Source organism: Falco peregrinus, chromosome 6, assembly GCF_023634155.1.
Source record: "Falco peregrinus isolate bFalPer1 chromosome 6, bFalPer1.pri, whole genome shotgun sequence".
NCBI lineage: Eukaryota > Metazoa > Chordata > Aves > Falconiformes > Falconidae > Falco > Falco peregrinus.
In genome coordinates, this window is record NC_073726.1 from 91,968,500 (window position 1) to 91,986,097 (window position 17,598).

The 17,598-nt window shown below is 42.0% G+C and overlaps 1 protein-coding gene across 3 annotated transcripts in view; it reads right to left on the reverse strand.

Annotated features, from left to right (window-relative positions):
* Positions 1-4,775: 4,775 nt before the first annotated feature.
* The window catches only part of MAN1A2 (mannosidase alpha class 1A member 2), a 145,109-nt gene continuing 132,286 nt past the window's right edge, over positions 4,776-17,598 (reverse strand). Inside the window, exons 12-14 of one of the 3 annotated variants that reach the window (XR_008747709.1) lie at positions 13,309-13,424; positions 8,950-9,465; positions 4,776-6,174 (exon numbers count right to left, since the gene is read on the reverse strand). Coding sequence is in view for 2 of the 3 variants with exons in the window: in XM_055807497.1 (XP_055663472.1) it covers positions 9,333-9,465; positions 13,309-13,424 (249 nt within the window). In the remaining variant the exon portion in view is untranslated. Of the gene's footprint in view, positions 6,175-7,089; positions 9,466-13,308; positions 13,425-17,598 lie in introns of those variants that run through there. The other 2 variants (XM_055807498.1, XM_055807497.1) reach the window with 2 other exon arrangements.

Below are 17,598 nucleotides of genomic sequence, written 5' to 3' on the forward strand. Positions count from 1 at the left end.
TGTAAACATTAAGTAATATAGAAATATCCCACAGACATAAAGCACCTCAAGTAATAATGGGATGTGTATCCCGACAAGATGAGCCATATATAAATATGGGCAAAACAGAATATAAATGCATACAACAGACGGTATCTTCAGCGAATGTCTCTCCAAGCGCACTTTACTTATCTTTACTTATTTTGCTGTGTAAGAATCATTGCACAAAGGACTTTATTTGTGGACCATTCCACTCTATTTTAGTATCGCATTCCTTGTTCCTTCTTTCTTGTTCAATAACAAGTCTTTAGATAAAAGAAATCTGTGTCCTATGTTGATAGCACTGTGCTTCAACACATTGCAGCCTGTTTCTGATCCAGCCACAGCAAATCCAGCAGTGAAAACTGATCAGATAATCATGTTAAAAAACTTAATGGCAAGTATTTTGGTGATTTTCTACTCATCATTACTCAACCAGCATAGCAAACGTGAACTAATTACTCCCATCTGTGTAGATAAGAAGGGCTTTTTTTTCTGAGCCAAAGGCATTTTGCACTTGTCCTGCACTAGAAAGAGGTAACAGCACAAAGGAAAAGGTTTCTGTAAAGTCAGCTCTAGATGCAGAGCTCCCATAGGGGCTCTGGAATGTAGGACAGGAAGGGACCTCCTATATCCTGGATTCAGGTATCTAAAACTGCAGGCAAGCACATACATCATCCTTTTCTTCAGCAAATCAACATGTTTTCTATTTCTAGGACCTCATTGTCAGGAATTGTCAGGAATGTCAGATATTGCAGGGATCAATTGGTGGGTGTGGGTTTCTTTTTTTTTTTTTTTTTTTTTTTTTTTTGTCATCCCCCACCCTCCCAGGTTTGTCCTCCAGGAAAAACAGCCTTTTTCTCTCCCAGTATGATTAAACACTTGATGTGTTGTGGACAGCAGTTATTGCCTCTGTCAGCCTCCCATTTTGCCAGGCTAAACTCTTCTTCTCACCTCCCATAACGCCAGCTCTCCGTTCCCTCGTAAACTTAAATACTCCTGTCTTGTACCTGTGCCTGCAACAAGCCCTTCTAAACACTGGTGACCAGAGCCATACACGTTATCTCCAGCGTGTCCACCCTGCTTTGTACAACATGGATGCTTTTTTAGTTTCCCCAAAGTACCCTTTCAGCACAGGCACGCTTTGCCAGCACCACGAGGCTCTTTGGCAGCACTTGTTCCGCACACTGACAGCCTCTACTGATTCAGGAACTTACCAGACTAATTACCAAGAACATCTCCCCTGCTCAGGAAGCTGCAGATCATTTTAGGGTATATACTTATTTTTCTGTCATATCACTATCAAAACTAGCCAGGCTTTTACCCTTCCACCCCAGGTTAACTTCAATAAGTGGTTCCCACACCTCGCCCTGGCACAGCCACCACCCCCCACAAGGTTTCCAAGATTTATCTACTGTTCCTGCTGTTTCTTCATACTCTTCAGGCCAGTCCCTCTGCTTCTTGCCTCTGCTGCATCCTTCTCCTTGTCTCTCCTCATCCAGGGCACACTCTCCCCTCCCTCTGCTTCTTCCAGCTCTCTCTTCCTTGGCTGCTCCTCTTCCCGCCCCCCCTTAGAGCCATTTAACTCCTTAGCAGGAACCAGCCACGGCTGCACCTCATCCCCATCAGCCACCCCGCCGCCCCTGAAGCCAGCCCACAGCTGCATATTGTCAATGTTAATTAACCTGCCTTCATGCCTCTACATTTTTCTACTCTTCTGTGGGAATCTGCCCTTGGTCACTGTTCAGCCAAGTCGCTAGGTTAGGCAGACATCAGTTCTGATACGGCACAGCCACTCTCTTATTTTCACCTGCTTATTTTCCCATTGCATTGCTGATCTGTGTCACTATGGCTGCCTGTATGTTCAAGTTTTCATCAATGTTAATGATTTCAGACTGACAACATCCCAGTTACAGTGAAAGGTTTAATTCCTGGTCCCTGGAGGAACAAGTTTGCCTTTTGACTTTTTTAAAATTTCTTTTGCCTCCTGCTGTTCCAGGTCTCAGGATTATCTGACCCTTCATTCTCTGTGGACGATTCTTCCTAACTTTCTTCTGCAAATTCTTGCCAGTATAGAAGATTTGTCCCTAGTACCAGGATTTAGTGACATTCACAAAAACACCTAGAAGTTTCTTTCTCCATTTTATACTTGTTTCTCCTTTATCCAGTTCCTTATCCACTGTGCAGCCCTCGTGTTCATAATTTCAAGACAAATTAATAAAGATGTAGTACTGCATACATTACTGAAGTTCAGTTACATGAGATGTACCTGACATTCTGCATCTGGAGAATGACAGAGCTAAGAAAAAGTAGTATTTGATTACCCTGAAAACTGTTGTCTTTGGTATCCCAAGCAATTCTACATCTTTAGTGACTCTTCAAAATACATTCTGTGGTCTCACAGATGGTTCCAGTCAAGCCAGAGGCTCTGTGGAGGAATCCACAGGAATGCCGGCATGATCCACACACCAGTCATGGACGGGTCTATCTGTCCATGAGAGAAATCTTCCTGTACCTCACCTCCCGAGACCCATGCACAGGCCTCTGTCACAGCTGCTGTAGCAGACTGCTGGCATCCACTCGCATTCTTGGGGGTCTCCTCCACTGATTTGTCTTCTGAAGCTTCAGCATGGATTGGTGGAGATGGGTATGAACATACAAACCACCAGCTTGTGGAAGAAATTACTTCTTCCTTTTTGCAGCTCTACCATAATGCAGTTCACATGGGATTTCTACATGACCCCGTACCCACACATGATGCTGTTTTCTCAGTCATGTAGCAGCTCACCATTTCTGGTTTATATGCTAACAGACAGGTATCATACCTGTTGCCTAGAACTACTTGTACAATGGAAACCATATGAGAAAGAAAACTGAAACTGTTGGTACACATGGACACACAGAGCTTTTTCTTCCTCCCCAAATCCCTGCAAGTAATTTGGTTATATGAGTGACTGCTCTTAAACCTTTTCACATGGGAGTTTGCTCAGTCTGAAATATTGTCATCAAGAAGACTCTTGCTCTTCACATTAAAAAGAAAAAGCCACATTAAAAAGAAAGCCACCACCACCAACCTTCACACATCCCACATGTGAACTGGCACAAATAGAGTAATGTTTCCTTTCCAAAGCCCACAGAACGCCTATGGCTTTGCACTGAGAGAAGCCAAGTCTCAGAGCTGCAAGATGAAGGCTAAAAATAACCCATTAAGGATCAATTTCAGGATTTTTAAATACAGCTAATTAACACGCATAGGAAAGGCACAGGGTCTGCAGGAAGGAGCACACACAATCACAAAGTCTACAAGGGAAGGGGGTGGGTGACAAGCAGACAGAGTGCCAAAGCAGAAGTAAAAGAGGATTATTTGTTATGTATCCTTGGATAGAGGACGTGCAAAGAAAGCGTGTTTCAGAAGAGGTAGAAACAGAGGGATGAAACACTTCACCGTTGAAGAGGCAGAGAAAATGCAGTGCAACCATCAAGGGCAGGATCCCATTTGGAGAGCAGTGAGGACAGTAACAAGGCCTTCCATATGGGCCAAAATGTTATAGACAAGGATAGAGAGAGAGAGCAGGAGGCAAGGCTTTGTGCCTTAGGGCTCAGCGGCTGAGATGGTGTGACACAGACAGGCATAGCAAACATGCTTTGAACGAAGAAGTGAATTTCAGTGAGGTGGCTTAAGGGCTAAGGACACCACAGGAAGGTAAACGGATACAAAAGATGCTGCTTTGGTAGTGGCGCTGCAGTAGTGATGAACATGCCGTGCTTGTGTGGAAAGCTGGGGAGCAGCAGCTGAATGCGTAACTGGATCTCAACATGGACGGCGTACCAGGACACCAGGCGCATACCTGGTGTCACGTGCTGCACTGAATGGTGGCACTTCGGAAGCAATTTTCTCTTGTGAAGTAATACTGCAGGAGGTCACTGCATCCTGAGGCAGAAGCACCCTGGGAAGGCTGGGCATTGGATATAAAGCACTGAAACAGGACACACGGGATGGCAGTCACAGCGCGCCATGGAAACAAGGGACCACTTACGAGCAATACGGGTGATGCCAGACAGTAAGGATTATCCACAGTGAATGTGAATCAGAAAGCAAACCTGGTTCTTCACTTGCTGTCCTGCAAAACAGAAAGCTATAGCAGCAGTTCCAGTGAATTAAATGTGCAGGGGGAAACAGGCTCACTCAAAGCAATTTCCTCACACCAATTTCCCTGTGAACAACATTTAAACTTCTTCCTTTTCACCGAAGGCAGAGGAATGAACAGACAGACTTAGTTGCCCAATTCACTGGCTATTTAGTATTAAGAAAACCTGGGGCTTCAACCTGGTGTCTGAGGAACATTAAGTTTATTTAGTAGCACTGCTTGTCTGCCTGCCCCCGTTACCTTCATCACTAGGAATCTTTGAAATTTTTAGCCCCTTTCATGCAAATTTAACAAAAGGGTAGAAATCTCAAAATTTTGTGAGATTTGGTGGCTTTCACAACGGCACACAAACAGCCTCAAACTGTTGTACATTTAGCTACATCTTGAGAACAATTTGAGCACTACAGTGACCTGTTAAAAGCAAGCAAGGGGTACAGGGGTTTCACTTTGCAACAGGGGGTCCTGATGCACGTTTAAGTTGGCAAAGTCCTGAGCAGAGCTGCAGGGGAGAAAAAAGCTGCAGCACCACCAAGCCTACGACACAGGATCAGCTTCACAGTCCCATGCTACAGGAGGTTGCTCTTGGAGGCAAAGGACACAAAACACACCTTTTTCACTTAAAGACATTCTTTATTCAATCTTTTTTTTTTATATACAATATTATTTTTAATCTGTAAAAAGTACATATGCAGGATTCCAGGTCAGAGGCAGAAGGTTTCCACATCAGAAGATAGACTTTTGCCCTTTTATTATTTTTGGAGGAAAAATAATCTGTCAGTTTTAGACAAAGCAAGAATAAAGGTAGAATGCAAATCCAACTTCCACCAAGCGATTAGGATTAAAGGCAACAATTCACCGTAACAAGTCAGGTTGTCTCCTTTGACTTTGGTGGCTCCCAACTTTCCTGGGCAATTACAGAGCAGTTTGTTAGAAGGGGGTGACAGCCGAAGCAGCTAGTGCTTATCATCTCTGCTACAGTTGTACGCACATAACTTGCAAAAGAGCCTGGGTTTCCTCTTTGTATGGCAACTTAAACTCTTGAGTCAGAAGACTGTTTCTCAACATTCAAGGAGTGAAAGAGGGATGCCTTATCAGGGATCAACAGCTTGCTTTCATTTTTCCCTAATAACAAGAAGTCTGTTTCTTATTTGTCCCCTTAAAAACACGGACTAGACCTATTAATGTACGTAACAGGCTCAATTTGCTAAAAGCCTGTTTACTACAACCCTGAGATGTTGTAGTAATCACCATTTTCTGTGGATGCCAGGTGACATTGTTAATCCTTTCAAAGTTGATGCCATTAGCGACTTATTACGAAGGTTTGTAATACCATTTCCTCAGGGGCAGAAGACAGGGTCATAAAAGACAGCCCAGTGGGGCTTTGCTTAGCTGCAGGTCAGCACAGCGTAGACCTTTAACCTTAAAGGATGGTATTACAGGGAGTGTTACTATTTTTACTTTTCAGAACCCAGATAAATCAACATTCAAATCTTGTAAAACACTGGGTGAGAACATGTCAGTGATTAGGAGACAGAAGACAATGATCCACAAACTTGGAGTAGGGAACTAAAGAAGCCTCAAAGGTGAGACTGGCACAGGGAATTACCTGCTCTTCCCTTTACTCCAGAGTACCTACTATTTTCCATACTTTTCTTAAACATTCAGTTTTAAGGACACCCAGAATATGACTCAAGGGTTTTGTTTTTATTTAGAAGACAAAGCTTAAGAAGTTGACTTCTTGACTGCAGGACGCACACAGCTCCGGGGTGATCAATGGAAGCTGCAGAAATCTGGCTTCTTTGAAAAGTCAAGCTGTAAGTGTTAGAAAAAAATTTACTGCTAGCAGATCCTGACCAACAGGCAAGCTTGAGGCTTGGATTAGGAAAAGAACTGAACATCCTTGTTTTGACTGCATGCAAACAGGAAATAGACAATTCTGGGATTTCCAGGCTCTTGCCCAAATCCAGTGTGCCAAAAACGTACATGATTTTCTGTTCTTTAATTCATCCTGTAAGAGGAGAGGGTATTGTATAAATCGGTGAAGTGGGACAGCTACCTAAAGAAAACGAGGATTGTTTTGTTAGAGAATACAGTGCAAGACTCAGAAACAACTAGGACTAAAAAAGTCATTTTGTGCTTAAATTTACACTCTATCTTCATGAAAGTATGTAACACAGCAGCAACGGAATGAAAATGGCAATATTCTACTGTACCTTAAGTACCCAGAGGGAAAACAGTCTGAACTTTGGGTTGCACGTAACGCCACCCTGCAGATCAGAACCTACTTCTCTGTGAAGGACTCAGACCGAGGGCATGTCACTTCAGTCAGAAGGTTCAATATCCGTGGCGCTTGGTTATTATGCACACACCTCACCCAGAACCCATTACCTCCAAACTCAGCTTGCGTTAGGAAATCTCAGGATCAGATTTGTAAATGACACAGCAATTAGTCCTTAAAATGCATTATTTTTGATGGACTATGCACATCAGTAGCTTCTGGAGCAAAAAGATAGTTTGTATTTTAAAGACTGATAGAGTAGAAACTGACAGCCGTTGGGGTAACTGGAAAACGAGAAACAAGTGTCCTTTATTTGGTGCCTGCTGCTTGTCTACACAAAGAAGAAATAGCAGTGCTGTACACCTGCTCTGAGAAAAACACCATCCCATAACATGAAATGGCTTAGGTCCTCAATTCAAGCATTCTTGTGGCAGTGAGTTAACCCATGGGGATTCATGGAGGGGTTAATTTGAGGGGTCGCTCTTTGATTCACAAGAGGGCGATGGAAGAGCAGCAATGATAAGCTTGCTGTTTCTGGGACTCCAGAATTCTGTCCTTGATCTTCCTCTGAACAGACTGGCAGCCATTCTACATCTGCATTTATCGGGAGGTGTACGGGGATGGGTGTATGACGTGGCAAATGCCTTTTTCTTTTTGAAAATAGAAGTCTCTGCTTTTCATTTTTCTCCTTTGTACCCAGAGAGATTTAGGAGAACAAGGTGATCGAGTGCAGTTTTAAACTAGTAACAGTTCTCATGGGATGGGAAGAACTCAATTTGAAAATGCAACATGTCTGAACTTTGGAAAATGAAAAATGATTAGCTCTTCAGTAAGTCACTGAATACTAATTAGAAAAATGAACTAAAGTGGGACCAGTAAGAAGAATCAATTTATTAAGCTACTTCTCATTTTAAATAAACAATTACTTGAATCATTATTATCACTATATTGATTACTTTATAATTCTCTAATTATTTTTAAGATACTACTGCACATTACAGTAGCTGGTAACTGGTACTGGTACTAAGGTAAAAACATTTGAGATGGGAGTTTTTTCCAGGCTTTAAGTCTTCCTCCTCTTAAACTAAAGTAACTGGAAAAAAGCGTTTGATAGCATTTTTTCTTAGATCATGTCCTGATTTCTATGTTTAAGTGTCAAAGATGAGTGAAGAAAAATCTTATGGGGGAAATGCTAGTATAACGTAGAGTCAGTTATAATATGATAGAGAGAAAAGCTTTTATATATAAACCTTCATATAAAAGATTTTTTGAGGGGGACAAATAGCCCTCACTCCCTTTAGATCTGATGCTGTACTGCTGTAGCTCACTGAAGAATTCTTCCATTCACTTCAGTATGAAAACACAAGATTTTTTTTAGAGACTCAGCCTGTGCACTAATTAGGGAGGAAGGGTGCACCTCACAGCTCTTTTTCAGCAAAGGGGCCAGCCACCATGGTAAGAGAATTTGAGAGCTATGAAGGGGAATAAAAGGAATAATTTGAGCTGTAAGGATTCTAGAGCAACAGTAAAACAAAGAGATTGAGATATACCTGAAAAGACAAAACTTCTTTTAGCTATTAAGTGAAGACTGAAGCAGACTCCACTTAAGTGATATTGTTCTGCCAAGCCCAGGAGTACTTGAAAAAAAACACATGCAGGTAGCATTTAATTTCTCATAAACCAAGGGAAGAAGAGACCATGTCTTTTCGCACTCGTACGTAAGAGATGTTACGTTTTTTTCAAAGATGATCATGTTGGCTTTGTACTGGAGCACCCAGAAGAAAAGGGAGTTTTGTAAACTAATTCAAAGGCAGTTTGGGGCTTCTGTCATACACACACCTGCAGAAAAGGTTCTGTGAATAGTACCCAGAGAATGAAATTGTAACTTTTGGGAAAAATCCAGATGGTGTGGAAAAACATAAAGCAACAAACTCCTGCTGCTTAGCTCACAGGGAGCATTTTTAAGTACCATATAACGTAACCTCCTATACAAATCTCATGTTTTTCTCATGTTGTCATCTGTGTTTATTTAGCTTTAAGAACCAGGACTAATAAGAAAGATTTTTTCCGATATGACAGGATTTCTGAGGAAGGGAAACTTAGCCTCCTTCCTACCCATGATATGCTCCAGACTCTGTGACTGTACTTGCCAAATGAACTAAGCCCACATTGCTGACAGTGAACTACAAACCAAATGCTTACTAACTGGTTTTTTGGATGTAAGCATACACCACAGATCTTTCTTATTATAAAAGCATTATTTGAAAAGGGAAAATGAGGAGGGAAATAGTTTTTAGAGTTTAGCTTTAATAGCTTAGAGGCCCTGAGAATGGCTGCCAATCCGGACAAACAGATCCTCCTTAGAAAATTCAGACAGGTACAGAAAAAAAAAATATTCAAATCCTGATGCTGCTGGTGCAGTGATGTTGCTTTTTGTTGTTGCTTTGTTCATGCCATCATCAAACAAAGAAAAAGAAAAATAAAATCTAGGTATTTGGAACCCACCCGATCTGAAGATGTGACTGGTGTGTTGTTCCTTTCAACAGCAAACAGCAGCAGCCGCAAGTTCCTCTCCCTGAATGGGAAAGCCTCTTCTTCCTTACGCTGCTGCATTTATATTAAACAGTAGCTTCCATGTCTTGCTAGGGTTCAAAGCACATGAAGTTTCTGTCCTGCAAATACCACACTAATGTGTTTTGGTCATGTGTAAAACAGAACTTTTAACTTATCTATATGCTGAAGTGCTTCATTTCTCACGCCAGTACTTGCTTTCCTCAGAGGTCTCGTTTTATCAAGCGTCTGTCTCCTCTCCTGCTTAAAGTCTCAAGTGGTCCATGTAAACAAAACAGAGCTGAAAACAGTCTCTTATCCTCTTCAAAGAGCTGTTTTTATCGATATGCAGGATTTCCTGACAGTGTGGTGTTGGCTAAATGTAAAACAGGCAGAGGATGAGCTTCTGTGTTAAAAACCCAGTTGTCTAGTGGTAGAAGGTCATCGTTGGAGAAAAGCAGATACAAATACCTAGGTATCAAGACAAAGAGGAAAAATGGTGGGTATTAAAGCAGAGCAACAGAGGCTGGGGCAACACAGCAGCTTCAGGCCCCACCAGTCAGCAGCTAAAGCTATAACCAAGTTACTTGCTTTCAATGTTTGTATAGCACCCACACAACCTTCCCTGTTAGAGTGATCTGAAGAGTCATTTTTATCATGATCAAGCCCTTCAATGAAAAGTTATGAAGACAGCATTTTAATCTTTCCAAATAAGTTGTTTTTCAAGACTCCTTTCAAAGACTTGCAATGTAAAACAAACATCAAGACCCCAAGCACCAGGATTTGGGGGACAGGGGAGCAGAGAAGACAGCAAAAATTTCTTCTTAATAGAGTAAACCCACTTGGAGATTACTAATCCTCTTTCACCTACATCAAAGATTTCAAGGAAGCACAAGAGAAGCCACTAAGACATGCCAGATATTTGACTTGTTACCACTGTCCTGGAAGCTGGTTCAGCTTCTGGTGGGATGAAATGAGCCAATATATCGTGCAGAGGCGATTCGTAAGTGTTGTACATCAGAAAGCAAGGCAGAGCAAATGCAGTGTTTAACAAAGTTAAGGTTTCTGGACATAGGTGGAAGATGCGTATTGGTTCTTCTTAATACACACTTTCGACTGCGGCTGTGCCGTACTTTGTAGGAGATACTGGTGGTAGGGATATTCGTCAAGGCTTCCAAACTCAATTGCTAAAATTCTAAAGACATTTCCCTTGTTCCAGAAAACCTGACTGTGCAAGCATAACACCATGGGTGTAGAGGACCTCTAAGCTCCTGCTACAGCTTGCTTTCCTGCCATCCACAAAATAATAGGTCTTGCAGCATGTGACAAGGATGGGGTGTTTTTCCCACTAGTGGGCTCTGTCACATCCACAATGTGCACACATGTTGTTCTGCAGTCACTCTGCTGAGGCTGCTGTCACTTCCCTCTCCCTCAGTCAGATGCTGGTAGCGTCTACTGCCCACAGCTGTGTGTCACTGCCTGATGCTTCTCCCATGGCCTTCATTTGCCAGCTGCGTCCACAGCACAATCCAGTCAGTGAAGCTCTACCTCTTCTTTCCTTTCTCACCAATTAACTGTTTACAGATAAACATTTTGTGATGAGATGATTTTGTTCCACATGTCTAGGTGTCTTTCTCTGGTTTTCATTCATCTTCAGAGAGTCATGCCTTTCCTTTCCTCTGTACTCCTACCTTGCGTTCTCCCTCTGCAGCTCTCCAAACTCTTTTTCACCACAGCAGCAATGTTTCATCTTACTCAAACTCACCTTCCTAATTTGATTAATGCTCTTCCCTGGAATAACTTAAGCTACCTATTTCTAGGCCTTGCTCCTTCCCACTCAACAGCTACCTCCCTGCCACTCATACTGCCCAAACTCTCACAACTTGCCAAGTATCTTTGATAAGCCAAAAGTATCTGAACAGCAACAATGAATGTTTGGGAGAGGTATCAACTTTGAATTTGAGAGGAACAAAGATGCAGAAGTTGTTAACACCACCAGAAAAGGTCACAGCAAACATTCCATAACACACATTTTATGTTCCTCTTCTGAGGGATATCTTCATTTTCCTCATGGCATCATACCCTGTCTTTATTTTCATAGCCATTTGAGCTATCCTGACCTTATGTTCTCCATTTTATCTTGAAGTGATACCAGTTTCTGGTTTGGCTATGCCAACTGCATCAATGTCAAAAATCTAATATCCAGCTCTCCGATACAACTTCACTTTGTCCCACAAGCGGGAAACGATCCTAACTAAAAGCCAATAAAATTTTCTGTGTTCCTTCCTAGAACCAGCTTCTTTTGCAATGCTTGCACTGTAGCACATCCCATTACCGAGTGATGCATCAGTGAATTTTCAGATTTCCTTCTGATTATTTAAGATGCAGACAGAATTCTGGTGATACTTCAAAGGTCAGCCTTGCCACTACAGAGTTCCTTCTCTAATTCGGCTTTTATAGGCAGATCCATTGTTTAAGATCAGTTCCTGGGGAGGTATTGCTTCTCTGACTGGACCTGTTTGAAACTGCAGCCTCTCTTTTTGGGAGTATAGCTTTTAGTCTCCAGATCCTGAGAACAACAGAGGCGGCAGTGGGTGACTTTCTGTTTTATAACGATAACCTGGGGAAAAGAAGTATTGTGACTACGTAGAGGAATTTGGTACAGAGCCAGCAGAAGGATAGAGTAGCCAGATTTTCCTCTTACATGTGATGAACCCAGAGTCCCTTCTTGCCAGTGAAACATTGTGGTGCTTGAAGTAGGCACCGGCATTGCCACTTTCAGGACCTGCTTTCTCCCTGCTGCATTCTGATCTCCCAATACCCAAAATTAATGTTCACATACATCAGCTACCATTAAGACCTGAAAATTTGATATTGCTGATACTGTACAGAAACCCTGTTTATTGTGCAAAGCCTGCATGACATGCTAGACTGCCAAATGATTACAACAGGTTTTTTTGTCATATCACCGGTTTGTAAAGACAGAAAGGGCACCTTACTGAGCCTTCCTTGCTAACACGTTTGTGCAACAACGTATGTATCATCCCTTCCATCACACGTTGGCAGAAAGTGGTATAGGTATGTAAGCAGAGGCAACAACTGTGTCTCCTAATAGCAGTTCTGGCCGCATTCACACTCCCAGCAGTGGCACCTGCCTATGAATTTAACAAACTAAAACATTCTCCAAACTGTTATGCAGGAGGAAAAAAAAAAAAAAAGGTGGGTGGGTGGGTGGGTGGGACATAAGGAATATAAGCCAATTCAGACACTTTTCTTACAAAAGTAGACAATTCACAAGATTTCAGGGAGGTAACCAATACAGGAATCTTGGGAAATTTCAATGCCAGAGCTGTATTACCAAACTTGCTGATGTAACTTGAGTATTAAGAAAATTGCCACGTTAGGACATTGCTTCATGGGCAAAACACCTCAGAGCGATGACAACCATGTGACAAAACAGTGCTCTTGATAGCTGGTTTGTGTCAATGATGAAAAAGATGAGTAGCCATGACATAGCTAGCTCAGTTTTAAAAATGTGTCTCTTAATAAAATCCCCATAACATATTCCTATCTTTATACTAGTTTTTCTTATTGTATGCATCATCTCCACAAGTCAGATGTTATAGCGTATTCTAGTATAGCATTTTTTGTTATTAATTAGAAAAGAAACATGGTGAGAGACCAATGACTCTGAACATTTTACCTTGAACCAAATACACAACAGAGTGGATTAGCTTCTGCAGGGTGGACTACAGGTGTCCTACTGATCTGACTGAATTAAAAATATTTATGTAACAGATTATAAAATATGCCTGATATTCTTGCTTATGCCAAAAAGCATTCTAGAAAAACATGTTGTGGGATAAATACAGAAAAATCATCCAAGGGCATGAAGGGCTTTTGTTCCATGCATTTACTCCCTTACAGTGACACAGGAGAAACAGGTCGTACAACATCAGAGCGTAGCAACTACTTGTATAAGACAGGTCAAGTCAGTTTATCCAACTAAAAAAAAGTGTCTTTTGCAAAGGGAATTTCTTAAAAAAAGATAACCTCTTCTCTGCTGTGATGTCAGAAATCAAAGAGAAATCTTAAAAACTAAAGCTCTCTCAGCACAAGCTTCTTCTATGGGAAATTCCACTTGTCTCTTCTGCTTGTAAAACAGACTGATCCAGGACCATAAACCTGGGAACAAAAGCAAGCCCAAAGCAAAAACCCATGCTGACAAGACAAGATTATTTGTTGACCCACCGCACTCTTCTAGAACTTAGATGCCAGCTTTTACAGGAAGATGCAAGACTGAAGAGCACTTACTTCAAAGTTTCAGCAAGGAAAAAGCTCTGCTGTACGTCGTCATATGTAGGAGATGAGGAATAGACGTCCTTGACACCAGAAAACCCACCACTGACTCGGCAATACTTGTCAATTGCCTGCAAGGAGGAAGGAAAAAGAAAAGGAGAATTTAATTGTAAAACAAAATTTGGAAACATTAAAGGATCAGGCTTGATCAACAAAGGAGGTAGTTCTTTCCACGATCCATTATTCTGTTGTGAATCTCCTTGTCACAGGACGCTGTGGATATTAACAGTTTATGCTGACCAAAATAAAAAAAAAAGGGACTGGACACATACAGAAGTAAAATCATCCCTCCAAGGCTACTAATGACAGCACATCTGGCAAACTGCCAGGTGCTAAGAAAGTATTCTGGGGAAGAATACTTTCTTTCCTAGGTATTTACTGTTGACTGATATTAATGACAGGACATGGACTCAGCAGACTTTTGCTCTGAGCTGGTACAGCTCCTCATAGGTAACACAGAGTAGAACATCCATCAGTTAATCAATGCAACATATGCTGAGGTGCACAGGAAGATGACCAATGCCCCTGGATTTCGCAGCTGGAAGAGTTTGAAGAGTTATAGGAACTCTGCCACTAGTAGCAAGTCATAGGGACTTACTGAAAGTAGGAATAAAATACTGTACTCATCTTTAGGGACTGTTGAATTCACCTTATGAACTCTTCCAGCTGCTGCTTTCTCCCCACATTTCCATCTCCTACATGTGCTGCTCTTTGTTTTCCCTTTACACAGTTGAAACTCAAGTCAGCTTGTGTGCTGGGCTGCAGAAGAGCTCTTTATCTTTAAAGCATGAAGTTTAAATCCATAAACATTCCATGCAGAAAGGGCCCAATGGATCCGTGATTCACAAATCACCCAGCTAGTCAGCTCCAACACAGTACTGCAAAAAGCACAATAGAAGAGGAGGAGACTGGAAAGAACGTGTTAGTAGCTCAGAGCGCCTCTCGCCTACGCTTTCATTATTCCACTCACATGCACCACCTTGCAGCACACAAGGATATCAGCCATTAAAACCAGGCCCCAAAAAAGGACTCTGAAACAATTCAGAGGTTATTTGTGCTTCCCTGCTGCTTTGGCAGTGCTTCCTCAGTAGACACCAACTATTTCAAAAGATTCATGCAGGGGCAGAAAAGGTGCAGCCATGAAGGAAAATGTTTGGTTCAGGATGTCTGTCATTACCAGCCACCGAAGGTAGGCAGCTCCCCGAGTTCGGTGATCTACAACTCGGCCTGTTAGCCTGTGTGAAGTTTCCCTCTGCATGGTGCTTTAGGCCCAGATTTTTGTTAATTCTGATTTTTGCTAGTTATACCCAACAGAAGCTGAGGGGAGTCAAGGCAGGGGGCAATTAAGTTTTGAATGATGTCCCTCTTTGCCAAGAAAACAAATCAAACAAAAATTAACTCTCCAAGGTCCTTACTATAGCCTTTGGATACTAGAAATATCGAGACACAAAGGAGAATTTTCCACTGGACACACGTATGAAGAATGCTTGTAGATGCCATCATTGAAATCAGGAGGAAAAGTGAAAAGGCAATGAGCAAGGTACCTAGGGCAGTAAGTCACAGCACATCAGGTACTACAGCTAACCTCCTCTGAGTATCACTCTTACCCTGTGGAAAAGTGAGGCTGTTCATGGACCAAAGAATAATCCAGACTGTACAAAGTTCTTTTAAATTTCTAAAGGCCAAGATTTTTAAAGAGTGAGAGGAGAGACTGGCAAAAAGATGTTACTGGAATGGCTGTGGCTCTAGAGCCTGAGCTTTTGCAGGAAAGGTACAGTCTTTCTTGGCAAAATCTAATTCTCTAATTCCTTATGTCAAGGAAAGCTTTCTTCAAGTTTGGATGGAAACTCCCTTTTTTTTTTTTTTTTGTCAGGACTTGAGCCTAAAAGGAGAAGGAGTCTGCATGAATTCTACTCCGATCTGGTTACTGGTGCAGGCCAGGGCTACACCAAGACTATTTACATGCTGGGATTTGGGTTGACCATATTTTCTCTACAGTCTGGAGAGAGAGGTGTATGTGACACATCTAGCCCAACAGCATCACATACGTGACCATCTGTCTGCATGCTCTTGCACACCACAAGTGATGCTAGCTATCACATGGCAGCCAAAAAACCCCCAAACCAAAATGGGAAAAGAAAAAATTGTTTGGCTGACTTCTGAAGAAATGATGCATATGCTGTTTATGGAACCATCTGCATGTTCCTCCCCACAAGTCCTACAGCTACTAGGCAGGTGGTGTGTCAGTCAACAAGAACCAAAGCACCTTGGCTTTCTAGGCAGGCAATGAAGTGCCTCCTCTTGCCACCATCCCTTTTATATAGTACTGCGGAGCACGACCTTTTCTCTGCTCTGGAGTACGGCAAGATGTGGGGGGGAAGCGCCAACAGTTACAATTCTGCCAGAATTTCTAGCATGCAGAGCCTGACCTTGCAGGTGTTCCTCTGGTCAATGATTCAGCCATGCTGACATTGTGTGCCACAGCTTGGACAGGAAAACCTTGCTAGTGATTGTGGCAAAATGGAAAGAAGGAACAACTGGTATCACTGTGAGGACACTGTCTCCTTCCCCCTGAAGAATTAAATCCCCAAGTCATCGTAAGAGACACAACTCGTTTATTTTGGAGACTGCAGATAACAGGTATCACTGAGATCCTGGTCTGTGCTGTAGGGCTCTCATGCTTGGATAACTAAGTGCAACACTGGTGCAGCTATAGCAGGTCTAGAAGCCTGAAGAAAGAAAAAATTGTGATTTATATCGATTTTTCTTTCCCCCCTTTGAAATTACCAAGTAGTTTTATATCTTCGGAAATCTCCCCTTGGGGAACCAGACGCTGGCTAGATTGGAGTTCAGGATAGGCAGAGGATTTATCCTAGTTGATCAGAGATCTAGACACTACAGGCAGTAATAAACAACAGAGGAAAAATTCCTCTGAAAGGTTGCTATACAGCTATTCATCCAAAAATGGATAAATGAACGGTCCTTGATTGAGAGGTGCACAGAACTTCAGGACACTGGCTGCAAAGTTTGGTGCCATAGACAAGCTGCTTAAAAGGCACTTGACATTTGCAGTGCTCTGCCTTCACACAGATCGCAGAGTACTTGCTGTAGAGGCATCTGATTTGCCACCTGGATGCTCTTTCACTCAAGAGCTGGAGACCAGTATCCTTGATAAAGTGATGCTAAATTTGTTGCACCCTGGAAGTCCTAGATGACTGGAAGGGTATCAAGGCAATGCTACTATTATGAAGCATCGGCAGGCTGCATAATTTTAGGACGACATACCTGACGTTAGCTTCAAACAACTATGGAAACACATGTAAAAATATAGAATATAAGAGGATAATTGACACCAATCAGCACGGTTTTATAGAAAACTATCTTGCTCCCAAGCTTGATTTCATTGTTTGAGGTCTACAAATTGACAAAGAAAGGTAACTGCAGAGCTGTAATAAACTTAAAAATTTCTAAAGCAATTCATGGTACCGTAGGATGTTATGATAAGACAAAGCAGCTCTACACCATACTAATATCGCTGTCTTAATTTAAAACTGATTCACAGTGCTCTAAGAACGAACTGGCAATGTAAAATCATCACCAAATAGAACTGCCTCTCAGAGATCCACAAGGAGCGGTCTGAAGTTTTAGCAATCACCACAATGCTGCTGCTGGCAAAAATGACAGCGATAAATAACAGCACAGCGTAATCTGGCAGTAACGGGGCCCCAAACAAAGCGAGTTTCATATAACCAGGCACATAATCCTAAATCTAGACATAAAGGCTGTGTAACTGCAGAACCAGATTAGCCAGGGAAGCAGAGACACTTCAAAGAATTCAGTGGCCACATGAGACAATTCAGGAGGAGTTCCTGCTAGGCTATTGTGGCAGGTGCACGCACAGGGACAGTAAACAGCAGCAGGGATATAATTATACTTTTGCACAGGGCTGTGGGTAAAGTCAAAATTGGAGTACGGAATTCTAGAATTAATTTTTAAAAAAGAACGATGAACTGATGTGGGTGCAGACATTTGGAGAAAATGCTTGACAGTAAGATAACACAATTTGTTTAGAATCTTAAGTAGACTCGTTAGTAAGCTTATTACAATCTATAAAAGCTCTTTGAAAAGAAAACATGGGGGAATAAAAGACATTTTAATATGGTAGGGGAAGTCATAGGAAAATCCAGTGATTGACAGCTGAAACTAGACCAACTCAAATGGGAAATAAAGCACGTATTTTTAACA